Here is a 12,740-nt window from a genome sequence, read left to right on the forward strand (position 1 = left end):
TAATAATAATAATAATAATAATAATAATAATAAACTGGAAAGATGACTTAGGAATTAACCCAGACTGGATTGGTTTCTAACTGGCGTGTTTAATCTATTGTTTTAATAAATTGTTGTAATGCATTATCCATAGGCGCCTCCAAGGTCATCTGGTCAGCATGACTGCATGAAGCGCAATTACCTTCCCACCGGAGCCCCCGGTGGCGCAGTGGGTTAAACCCCTGTACCCGCAGGACTGAAGACCGACAGGTTGCAGGTTCAAATCTGGGGAGAGGCGGATGAGCTCCCTCTATCAGCTCCAGCTCCTCATGCGGGGACATGAGAGAAGCCTCCCACAAGGACGATAAAAACATCAATTCATCCAGGCGTCCCCTGGGCAATGTCCTTGCAGACGGCCAATTCTCTCACACCAGAAGCGACTTGCAGTTTCTCAAATCGCTCCTGACATGACAAAAAAAAAAACCTTCCCACCAAGGCGCTACCTATTAATGTATTCACATTTGCATGTTTTCGAACTGCTAGGTTGGCAGGAGCTGGGGCTAAGACGCCGCTCCCCGGATTCAAACCTGCGACCTTTCGCTCAGCAAGTTCAGCAGCTCAGGGGTCAAACTCACGGAGCTACCGGGGCTTCCACTGTATCCAAACCTCACTACAAACCCGTAGGATTCTGCAAGAGGCAGCAACAGGCTGGAAAGTGGGAGGCCCACTCTCGGCCAGCTGTGCGGGCCTCCAACTCCCAGAAGCCCTTGCTATCTGGCTCAACGGCCAGGAATTCTGGGAGTTGGAGGCGGCCCACAGAGTTTGAGCTAGAGCTCCAAAGTGTCGTGTGTCCGCTTCCCTCCTGCAGGGGCGCCCCTCCGGCCAGGCCCCCTCTCCATCCTTGCAGGGCTTTCTTTCCTAGCATCCTCCCATCTTTCTCTCTCCCTCTTTCTTTCTTTCTCTCTCTCTTTCCCGGCCATGCCTGCCTCTTGGGCTTCCCTCCCCTTCCTCCTGCTGCTGCCTCTGCCTACGTGGGCTGTGGGTGCTGCTGACCCGCTGCGGCCCTTCGACCTGCTCTACGCGGACGGGGTGCGGGCCTACTTCTCGGGGGACTGGCCGCGCGCGGCGGAGCTGCTCCAGCGCTCTTTGCACAGCCACGCGCGGCTCCTGGGCGCGCGCCGGGGCTGCCAGCGGGGCTGCCAGGACGAGGCCCGCTTCGGGGCAGGGCGCGCGCCGGGCCCCGGGCCCCCCGCGCATGAGCCCTGGGAGGCCGGCTTCTTCGAGCGCGTGCTGCTCCGGGCCGAGTGCCTGGAAGAGTGCCTGGGGCGCCAGCTGAGCGGGCAGCCCTCCCTCCACCGCGCCAGCCCCGAGGTCCAGCGGGACTTCCACCAGCGGGAGCCCTACAACTACCTCCAAGTGGCCTTCTTCAAGGTGAGACCCTCCCCCGTCCTCCACCGGGTTGGGGACATCCTTTCCCAGGCTGGCAGTGCCCCGAGTTAGAAACACCCGACTTACAGCCAAAAATAGGGCTGAAACAACTAGAAGGGAGGAAAATCTACCCCCAGGAAGGGAAATTCACTCCAGAAAAAGTTATTATCATGGGGAAAAGGTGTCTCCACAGAAGCTTATCCCCCCTCCAGGCCATAACCAGCCAGGCTTTGAAGCTGCAAAGCCATTTGATACCAATCAAGGTGGCCAATTGCAACATTCACACTTGCCTCCAACAGAGAAGTGTTCTTTCTCCCACCCTGGACATTATTCCACAGATATATTTAGAGAAAAGGTGTCTCCACAGAAGTTTTTCCCCCCTCCAGGCAGCAACCAGCCAGGCTTTGAAGCTGCAAGGCCATTTGATGCCAATCAAGGTGGCCAATTGCAACATTCGCACTTGCCTCCAACAGAGAAGAGTTCTTTCTCCCACCCTGGACATTATTCCACAGATATATTTGGAGAAAAGGTGTCTCCACAGATGTTTTTTCACTCCAGGTGGAGCCCCCCAGTGTTGTAATGGGATAAAGCAACAGGTCAGTGGTTCGAATCTGGGGAGAGCAGGTTGAACTCCCTCTGTCAGCTCCAGCTCCCCATGCGGGGACATGAGAGAAGCCTCCCACAAAGATGGCAAAACATCAAACATCCAGGTGTCCCTTGGGCAACATCCTTGCAGATGGCCAATTCTCTCATACCAGAAGTGACTTGTAGTTTCTCAAGTTGCTCCTCACACAAAAAAACAAAAACTCCAAGTGATGGTGGACAGGTAGAACCTGTGTCGTGACCAGAAATCGGTTGAGATGGCCATACATTGGCAGCGAACCACATTCAGCAAAGCTGGGCAGTTAGAACTCAGTATGAGTCATGCAGGGATGCCTGTGTGACTCATACAGGGGATGATCCAAGGTACGCCATGCCAGACTGGCCCTGAAATTTGGGGTTGGTGTAGACCCACCCAGTGAGGTGGCCATCTGATGCTACTTGTTGGGGTTGGAAAAAATCCCGCAAATTGTTATTAAATATGATTTACAAACAGTTTCCAAGATACAAACAAAAGATAGGTTCTGTAGGCTTGTTCTTAAGTTGAATTTGTATGTAAGCTGGATCAGGTACATTTTTAAAGTTTACCTCCAGCTGTGTGTGTATACACACATATGCACACAAACATATATACACACAAAAATGCATGCTTTGCATAGCATGGAAAGGGTTAACATCCCTGTTCAGAAGATTTTCCCTCACTTTCTGTCTCTCTGATCATTGTAAAAACTGAGTCCAAGCATGAATTTTGGGTAGTCTCCTTTCCTTGTTCCCAACCTCCTCAAACTAGGATGGCGTTCTTGCAATGGAGAACTGCTTCTAAATGGACTGTTTCATTCCTACAGCTTAAGAGATTGGATGAAGCAGTATCTTCAGCTCACACCTTCTTTGTGGCCAACCCACAGCACTTACAGATGCGCGAAGACATAGAGAAGTACCAGCGTATGGCAGGGGTGAAAGCAGAAAGCTTTCGGGACCTTGAGGCCTTGCCACATTGGGTAAGAAAGATAAAAAAGATCACCCACAACTACATGTGTAATGTGGTCACAATCTAAGAAGTAAACAGATCAAATGGGACACTACTTCAATAAGAGGCACTCGAAAACATTACCATATATACTCAAGTATAAGCCAACCTGAAGATAAGCCGAGGCACCTAATTTTACTACAAAAAACTGTGAAAATGGTTTGACTTGAGTATAAGCCGAGGGTGGGAAATGTAGCAACTACCAGTACATTTCAATTACATTAATTGAGGCATCCATAGGTTAAATGTTTTTGAATATTTACATAAAACTGTAATTTAAGGTAAGATTGTCCAACTATGGTTAAACCATTACTCTAACCTTCTTCAATGTAAATGTGTTTACGTATTCTTCCAGTAATTATACAGAGAGTAAAATAATAAATGTACTACTACTACTACTACTACTAATAATAATAATAGGGTAAAATAATGGAAATATAATAATAACAGTAATAATAGAGCAAAATAATAAATGTAACCATAACAACAATAAGATAAATGTAATAATAATAAGTAGAGTAAAATGATAAATGTAATAATAAATAGAAAAATAATAATAAATGTAATAAAAATAATCATAGTAACAGAGTAAAATAATAAATAACCTTGAGTCGAGTATAAGCCAAGGGGGACTTTTTCAGCCTACAAAAAAGGGCTGAAAAACTAGGCTTATTCTTGAGTATATACAGTATTTGCTTTGAGGAACAGCCAGGGAGTTCTAGTCATATTTATTTTTGTGAAATCAACTTCTTAGCTGGTTTTCAACCCATAATCTTGCTTACAACAGAAAAGCAATAGCACGGTCCTATTAAATTCAACATTAGTCCTACTTGGAATAGATCCATGAAAATGAATTGAACTTATTAGCCACTACTAAAATTATTCCCATTGATTTCCATTGGTCTAGGCCAGGCATGGGAAAACTTCCACCCTCCAGGTGTTTTGGACTTCAACTCCCACAATTCCTAACAGCCGTTTTTGAAGTCCAAAATACCCGGAGGACTGAAATTTGTCCATGCCTGGTCTACACCAAATCATATTCTGCTTAGCCTTAAAATATTTGAATTACATCAAGCTACAGCTTTTATTTTGGCTTTGTGAAATTGGTTTTCTGAAGGGCAAGGGAGGAATAAAAAAGGAGTTCTTCCGGAAATACAGGGGATGAGCTCAACATGATGGGGGGAATACACCTAACACATTGATGGCATGACCTTGCCCTACAGGTGGCATATGAAGCCGGAGTACATCATTACAGTCTGGATGACTATGAGCAGGCAGTGGTAAAGCTGGAGGAATCGCTCAGAGAGGGGCTGCTGGCACTGGAGGATTGCAGGGCTCTTTGTGAAGGACCTCACAATGAAGAGGAGGAGAAAGAGCAGGAGGCCCAGCTTGGCCTTTACGAAGCCATTGCAGGTAGAATCAAAAGTCTTCTTGCATGTTATAACTACAGTGGAGTTGGACAGGGGTGCTTGTGTTGTTTTTAAAGACCAAAAGGTCCTAAATTGAGGAAAGGTATGCACTTCTGTTCATTTTAATGATGAGTGCTCTCCATTAAATACTCAAATTGTGGCCTGGTATTTACAAAGAAGCAGTACCTGTGGGCCTATCTAAACTTGACATGAGAAATCTAGAAATATGTACTCTTCTTTATTTATTTACTATATTTATACTCCACCCTTCTTGCCCTGAAGAGGACTCAGTGCAGCTTTGATGTGACCTCATAAACCAGCCCATGCCAGAGCTCCCTGTTGGCTGTCACCACCCCCAGCTCCTTCAGAGTCAATCCAGTCACATCAAGGATACATCCATCCATCTTACCCTTGGTCGGCCCCTCTTCCTTTTTCCTTCCATTTCCCCAGCATCATTGTCTTCTCTAAGCTTTCCTGTCTTCTCATTATTATCATAGTACAATATCAGTATTATATATTACTATATTGTACTATACCATTATATCGTAATATTATTAGTAATATTGCATGTACTATAAAATATATAATTATAATATCATATTATTAGTATTATATTGTATTACATTTTTATCCAACTTCTTTCTGCTTATTGTTCATTTTGTATAGCAAAAATAACCCCCCATAACTTGCTACATTTACTGCTCCCATTTATTAGGTTCCTATAAATTGAAAATTGTGGTCGGAATTTGGATAGTGAAATCAGAAGTACTGGAAATGTATGAATATTGATGGCGTTTGCCTTCTGTGGAGAAGGCATTTATTTGAAAAAGGAGACATCTACAGAAATGATGTGCAGAAGCACATAGATCAGGCATGGGCAAACTTCGGCCCTCCAGGTATTTTGGACTTCAACTCCCATAATTCCTAACAGCCTACCGGCTGTTGGGAATTATGGGAGTTCAAGTCCAAAATACCTGGAGGGCCAAAGCTTGCTCATGCCTGAGATAGATGCTGTGCTGAAAGTGCAGCCATGTCATCTGATATTTCTCTCCATCTTCACTCCTGATCTTTCTTCTTTTCTGCCTTCTAGCCCATTACATCCAGGTCTTGAAGTGCAGGCAGGAGTGCATCCTCAGCATTGCCACCAAACCAGGGAGGGTATCTTCCACAGAAGACTTTATCCCATCCCATTTTGATTTGCTGCAGTTTGCTTATGACAAAGGTAGGCAAGAACAGCTTTTGCTGAGAAGGAGCACGGAGGTGGAGAGGCCGATGGGGCCGTTATAGTGACCAAGTCAACCTTCCCTCTTTTAGTTGGGAATCACGCTGCTGCTGCGGAATGTGCAGCTACCTACTTGCTCTTCTACCCGTCAGATGAAGGGATGCTTGGAAAACTGAAACGGTTCCAAGCAGAGATGGGAGAAGAAGCAACCGTTGCAGCCAGAAAGGTGCCAGCATCCCTCTATGCATTTCGAAATGATGTCAGTTTTCTCTATATCAGTGGTTCTCAAACTGTGCTCCTCAAGGTGTTTTGGACATCTGGAGGAGCATAGTTTGAGAACCACTGCTCTATATCAGCCAATGTATCAGTGGTTCTCAATCTGTGGATCCCCAGATGTTTTGGCCTTCAACTCCCAGAAATCCTATCCGCTAGTAAACTGGCTGGGATTTCTGGGAGTTGTAAACCAAAACACCTGGGGAATCACAAGTTGAGAACCACTCCAATATATTGTATTTCTTTAGTCATAAGACGCGATCAGTTTTGTATATATGGACTAATTTCAAACCCAACAACAACAACAAAAATACATAAGATATGCCTGTGATCCTAAGACGCATTGCAGTTTTAGAAATGTTTATATAGGGGGGAAAGTGTTTCTTGAAGAAATACAGTAATATTTTTGCACATCCAGAATATTATTACAAATTTCCCATTGTGCCCAGGTGTGCTTACCTGTCAGCTGATCATTTTACTGAACCTCCCCTGGATCCTGATCTGCAGTAAGTTTCCACGACTTATTCAGATTCCCCCAAAATGCAAAATACAAGGCTGAAAAGGAGCATTTCATTTTGAATACATAATAATAATAATAATAATAATAATAATACACTATTTATGTTCCATCCTTCTCCCCTAGGGGACTCAGAGCAGATTATGACATTTTATGTATTTATTTATTTATTTATTTATTTATTTATTTATCTGTTTACTGTATTTGTATACCGCCTTTCTCAGCCCGTAGGCGACTCGAGATGGTTAACAGGGTAAAATTCAATGCTTACAATATCATAAATACAATTAAAAACATAACATATGATAAAACTTAAACATATCAATAAAACATAAATTCAGTGTTGCCTTGTTAAAAATGTTGTCCAGTCTAATTGTTGTTGTTCAGTTTTCCTATGTCAGTTACTCTGCATTTAGAAATGCTTGTTCAAAAAGCCACGTCTTGACTTTTTTCTGGAATGTTAAAAGGGAAGTGGCCAATCTAATTTCTATAGGGAGGGCGTTTCACAGCCAAGGGGCCACCACTAAGAAAGCTCTGTCTCTCATCTCCGCCAAACGTACTTGTGATGAAGGCGGTAACGAGAGCAGGGCCTCCCCTTAAGGTCCTAGATGGTTCATACATACATTTTGCCTACATGTGCCTTTACAATCAAATACAAACACAAACAAAGGCATGAATGGAACTAGACACTATTGTAAACATACAGCATGCGTCAATCATCTTTTTTCTTCATGCTAAAAGAGATAAAGGATGTATATGGTCTGTGAACATTGTAAGTCCTCCAAGGCTGTTTTTACAGACTGAAGCCACCCTACATATTGAACAGAAATAACATATTTTAAAAGTGAGTATTTCAATCTCCAGTATTTCAGGTGTTTTCTGAGGCCCACAGATCTCAGGAATTTGGCACCTTCTTTTCTAAGCCTCTGCAACCCCAGTATGCAGATCGGGACCAGCATGTCATTGGAGAACTTTAAACCTGTCTTCGACTGGGTTGTTGTAGGTTTTTTCGGGCTATATGGCCATGGTCTAGAGGCATTCTCTCCTGACGTTTCGCCTGCATCTATGGCAAGTATCCTCAGAGGTAGTGAGGTCTGTTGGAACTAGGAAAAAGGGTTTATATATCTGTGGAATGACCAGGGTGAGACAAAGGATTCTTGTCTGCTGGAGCTAGGTGTGAATGTTTCAACTGACCACCTTGATTAGCATATAATGGCCTGACAGTGCCTAGAGCAAACTTTTGATGAGAGGTGATTAGATGTCCTTGATTGTTTCCTCTCTGTTGTGCTGTTGTAATTTTAAGAGGTTTTTTTTATACAGGTAGCCAGATTTTGTTCATTTTCATGGTTTCTTCGACTGTCTTTGCTTTTAAAAACTTCAACATTAGAACACTTCAAAAAGAGAAAATTTTTCAACTTCTCTAGAGTTTGTTTTATTTTTAACTTTTATGAAGGGATGAAAATGACTTGTACAGGCAGTCCCCAGGTTATGAAACAAGATAGGTTCTGTAGGTCTGTTCTGAAGTTGAATTTGTATGTAAGTCAGAACTGGTACATTTTAAGTGTAGCTCCAGCCGATTTATCGTTTTGGATGGCATAGAGAAGGGTTAACACCCTGTAACCATTTGTGTGTGTTTTGCTGTCTGTGCCGCTGTTCAAAAGATTTATCCTCGCTTTCTCTACCTGTGATTTTGAAAATGTTGTCTTGTTGTGGAAACAAGGATTGGTGATAAAGGTTCAGTGGAGACATCTTTTCCCCATGATCACTCTTTTAGGAGTGAATTTCCCTCCCTGAGGGTAGATTTCTCTCACTTCCTGTTCTCTCACCCTCGTTCTTAACCATAAACCAGATATAAGTCAGATGTGTGTATCTCAAGAACTGCCTGTATTTATTCAGTTATAAGACATACCCCCCATATAAAATCTCTAAAATAAGGTGTGTTTTAGATCATATACACTTTTATATACACTGTTTTTTTTTCAGTTCCAAGACAAACTTTTTTTCTTATATAAACATTTCTAAAAATGTAGTGTGTCTTAGAATCACAGGTGTATCTTACTTTTTTGTTGGTACTGACATTAGGATGCATCTTACAATTGGTAGCATCTCAGAATTGAAGACATACAGTACTATAGCTAGCTAACTATTTTTTCTGTTGGCGATAAGCACATCTTACAGGTGATGGTGTCTTAGAATCAAATAAATATGTTCAAAAGGATAAAGGAAGGAAGTTTTGAAAATAGGCTGATCCTTACAAGTCCAAAGAAACCCTCCTTATCACTCAGCTCTTTACTCGATTCCTTATCTGCTGTTGCTACTTCTGACTCCCCTGAATGTCCTTGAGGCCCTGCTCTTTCCCAGCCAGTTTTCTCACAGAGAGAACCATCATTTCCCAGACTTGATGGACCATCAATTTGTGCCAGAGGAAAGCTCACAATCCTCTCTAAATCATCAGTTAAACCATCAGCCTCTGGTTGCTGAACTACAACATTCATTTATATATATTAAAAATAGATAATTTATGTATTGCTTATTTCACATTGACTCGGTACATTCGTTTTACACGCTTGCATGCTGTAGCCGACACACTAATGCAGTGTTTCTCAACATGGGGGTCGGGACCCCTAAGGGGGTCGCCAGGGGGTGCCAGAGGAGTTGCCAAACACCATGAGAAAACACAGTATTTTCTGTTAGTCATGGGGGTGCAGTGTGGAAAGTTTGGCCCAATTCTAACATTGGTGGGGGTCAGAATGCTTTTTTATTGTAGGTGAACTATAAATCCCAGCAACTACAACTCCCAAATGTCAAGCTCTATTTTTCCCAAGCTCCACCAGTGTTCAAATTTGGGCACATTGAGTATTCATGCCAAGTTTGGTCCAGATCTATCATTGTTTGAGTCCACAGTGCTCTCTGGATGTAAGTGAACCACAACTCCAAACCTCAAGGTCAATGCCCACCAAACCCTTCCAGTATTTTCTCTTGGTCATGGGAGTTCTGTGTGCCAAGTTTGGTTCAATTCCATTGTTAGTGGAATTTAGAATGCTCTTTGATTGTATGTGAACTATAAATCCCAAATGACAAAAGCAATCCCGCTCCAACCCCACCAGTATTCAGATTTGAGCATATCAGGTATTTGTGCCAAATTTGGGCCAGTGAATGGAAATACAGCCCGCATATCAGATATTTACATTATGATTCATAACAGTAGCAAAATTACAGTTATGAAGTAGTAGCAAAAATAATTTTATAGTTGAGGGTCACCACAACCTGAGGAACTGAATTAAGGGATCGCAGCATTAGGAAGATTGAGAAACACTGCACTACTGAAATGTAAATTGGTCTCCAGGTTTACCAGAAAGTACCAGCATATTCCATTATTTCTTGGTCACCCCATAAAACCACAAAATTTTTCAGTAATAAGTGATATTCATGGCCTTTATTATAAGAGAGGGAGAGAATGGCAGAGGAGGATAAAGTAAAGCATTCGACTATTAGAGGGGAGACAAATACTCACTTCCATTTAAAATAACCTCCTACCACAGCTCCAATTTTCCTGAAGGTGCTAAATGTTAATAGGTTCCTTCCATAGGCGAGGACTGAGTTGATTCATTGAGGCTGCAGGAGATGGAGCTAGAGATAAAGCTCTCTCCATCTGCGCCACTATCCCGCAGCCTGTTCATTAACGCATCCATCTCCAGTTCCCTCTCCCTTTCCCTCTCCCTCCCCTCTCTCTTCTCCCTTTCCTTTCCTCTCTTTCCTTTCCCTTCTCAGAGTGTTTAAAAATAAACAATAAACAAATCTGAACCATGTATTTAATGTAAACAAGTAACTTGACCTAGAGCCAGTGACAGTTGCCCGCTTTAAGGCTGGCTGACCGTATTTATTGGCAGAGTCTTTTTAGTTAAGCAAGCTAAACTGGAACAACTTTGCAATATAGGTTTTGGTGTTAATTTAATAGCTTCATTTCACCTGCAGACCATTCATCTTTATGTGCAGCGATCTCTTCTCGAGAAGAAATTGATTTACTATGCAGTGGAGCACCTTGGCGAGAGTTTTAATGACCCTGTAAGTAGCCATAATCTTCTCCGGAGATGAGTTCCTTGTGACCTCATTGCATCACAGTGATTTATTCATTTTATTCCTCAAGGAAACTCGCTTTGACAAAGCATTTTATGCATGACCTCTTTTTCCCCTCCTATTCTGGTGCCTGAAATAAGTGAAATGGGAAGAACTTCTGTCTTAAAGATATTTCAAGCTTTTTCAAATTACTCTCTATTTTGAGGTGTCGGAGATTTACAAGATGTATGCATGGTGACCTAATAGACTGGAACCAAAAAACAACACAACAGTAAAAACAGACCTGAGACAAAAACAGCAAAGCAAACTAAATAGACATCAGGGAAGGCAATGTTATTTTAGCCTGTATTATGAGTAGGGTGAGCTCCCACTGTTAGCCCCAGCTTCTGCCAACCTAGCAGTTCAAAAGCATGCTAATGTAAGTAGATCAATAGGTACCGCTTCAGCAGGAAAGTAACAGCGCTCCATGCAGCCATGCTGGCCACATGACCTCGGAGGCATCTACAGACAATGCCAGCTCTTCGGATTAGAAATGGAGATGAGCACCACCTCTCAGAGCTGGACATGAATAGACTTAATGTCAAGGGGAAACCTTTACCTTAATATGAGCAAGGTTTCTATGGGGTAGGGCATTCCAAAGGTAACAGCCGATATTGAAAAAGAGCCAGTTATGTCTATCTAAATCAGGGAGCTTCTAGAGAGCTGTTTCAAGCATTCTCACAAATTCTCGAAGTTGGGGGAATGGGGATTTTCTAAGAAGGGGCTGAACTATTGACACCTTGCACCAGCCACCCCTAAAGCGCCAAAGGGAGGTAGTGAAGTCTCTTGGGCTGCTCTGGCCCCACAAAGAACCCTAAAATGTGAGAACTAGCTGAGACTTAGGTCCTTCTACACTTCCATTTAATCCAGTTCAAAGCAGATAATCTGTATATGAGGCCTTAGAGTGAATGTTGATACATTTTCCTAGAGCAGTGGTTCTCAACCTGTGGGTTCTTGGGTGTTTTGGCCTACAACTCCCAGAAATCCCAGCTCGTTTACCATCTGTTAGGATTTCTGGGAGTTGAAGTCCAAAACTTCTGGAGACCCACAGGTTGAGAAAAACTGCTCTAGACTGTGATGAGCAGGAGGAGGTGAACTGCTGGTTACATAGGATCTTGGACTCTTGCACAGTGTAGAGTGCTCTTGTGTCATAGAAAATAAAATTTTATTTTATTTTTAGGAATCCTGGACTCCTGAGGAAATTATCCCTGAAAGCATAAAGGAAAAATACAAGTAAGGTCCACAGCAACAATTTATTACATAGTTTGTGTGTAATCATGGCTTGAAGAATAGCAGTGGTTCAGAATCTGTGTGGGGAGTGGGCAAACTAACAATTAAATAGAAGCAAAGATTGGAACTTATGGCTTTCTTTTGTTGTTGAGCTTCTGTTGCTCTGTGTTTGTTTTTTAACATCTAGGGAAGATCAAGAGAAGCAACATGTGAAGACTCCAGATATGGGACACCAGGGTCAGAAGGGTGAGTAGCCAAAAGAAGAGCTCCTGGTAATAGGCTTAGGAGAATGGTGAGAATTTCACCATTTCACTTTCCTGTCTCACTTGGCAAGGTAAATCCAAAACTTCTTCAAAATGTATTTATTTATTTATTTACTTGTTGTTGTTCATTCGTTCAGTCATCTCCGACTCTTCGTGACCTCATGGACCAGCCCACTCCAGAGCTCCCTGTCGGCCGTCACCACCCCCAGCTCCTTCAAGGTCAGTCCAGTCACTTCAAGGATGCCATCCATCCATCTTGCCCTTGGTCGGCCCCTCTTCCTTTTGCCTTCCACTTTCTCCAGCATAACTATCTTCTCTAGGCTTTGCTGTCTCCTCATGATGTGGCCAAAGTACTTCAACTTTGTCTCTAGTATCCTTCCTTCCAGTGAGCAGTCGGGCTTTATTTCCTGGAGGATAGACTGGTTGGATCTTCTCGCAGTCCAAGGCACTCTCAGCACTTTCCTCCAACACCACAGCTCAAAAGCATCGATCTTCCTTCACTCAGCCTTCCCTAAGGTCCAGCTCTCACATCCGTAGGTTACTACAGGGAATACCATGGCTTTGACTAGGCGGATCTTTGTTGCCAGTCTGATGTCTCTACTCTTTACTATTTTATTTTATTTTATTTTATTTTATTTTATTTATTTACTATTTATTCAAAATTTATGTATATATT

The 12,740-nt window shown here is 42.7% G+C and overlaps 1 protein-coding gene across 1 annotated transcript in view; it reads left to right on the forward strand.

The window, feature by feature from the left end:
- Positions 1 to 793: 793 nt before the first annotated feature.
- P3H3 (prolyl 3-hydroxylase 3) overlaps positions 794 to 12,740 on the forward strand; it is a 34,817-nt gene continuing 22,870 nt past the window's right edge. The window contains exons 1-8 of the mRNA XM_060762610.2: positions 794 to 1,410; positions 2,853 to 3,005; positions 4,258 to 4,447; positions 5,534 to 5,665; positions 5,758 to 5,891; positions 10,431 to 10,520; positions 11,752 to 11,804; positions 11,989 to 12,047. Of these exons, the coding sequence (XP_060618593.2) occupies positions 958 to 1,410; positions 2,853 to 3,005; positions 4,258 to 4,447; positions 5,534 to 5,665; positions 5,758 to 5,891; positions 10,431 to 10,520; positions 11,752 to 11,804; positions 11,989 to 12,047 (1,264 nt within the window). The 5' untranslated portion in view covers positions 794 to 957. The remainder of the gene's footprint in view (positions 1,411 to 2,852; positions 3,006 to 4,257; positions 4,448 to 5,533; positions 5,666 to 5,757; positions 5,892 to 10,430; positions 10,521 to 11,751; positions 11,805 to 11,988; positions 12,048 to 12,740) is intronic.

The sequence above is a fragment of the Anolis sagrei genome, chromosome 2 (genome assembly GCF_037176765.1).
Source record: "Anolis sagrei isolate rAnoSag1 chromosome 2, rAnoSag1.mat, whole genome shotgun sequence".
Taxonomy (NCBI): domain Eukaryota; kingdom Metazoa; phylum Chordata; class Lepidosauria; order Squamata; family Dactyloidae; genus Anolis; species Anolis sagrei.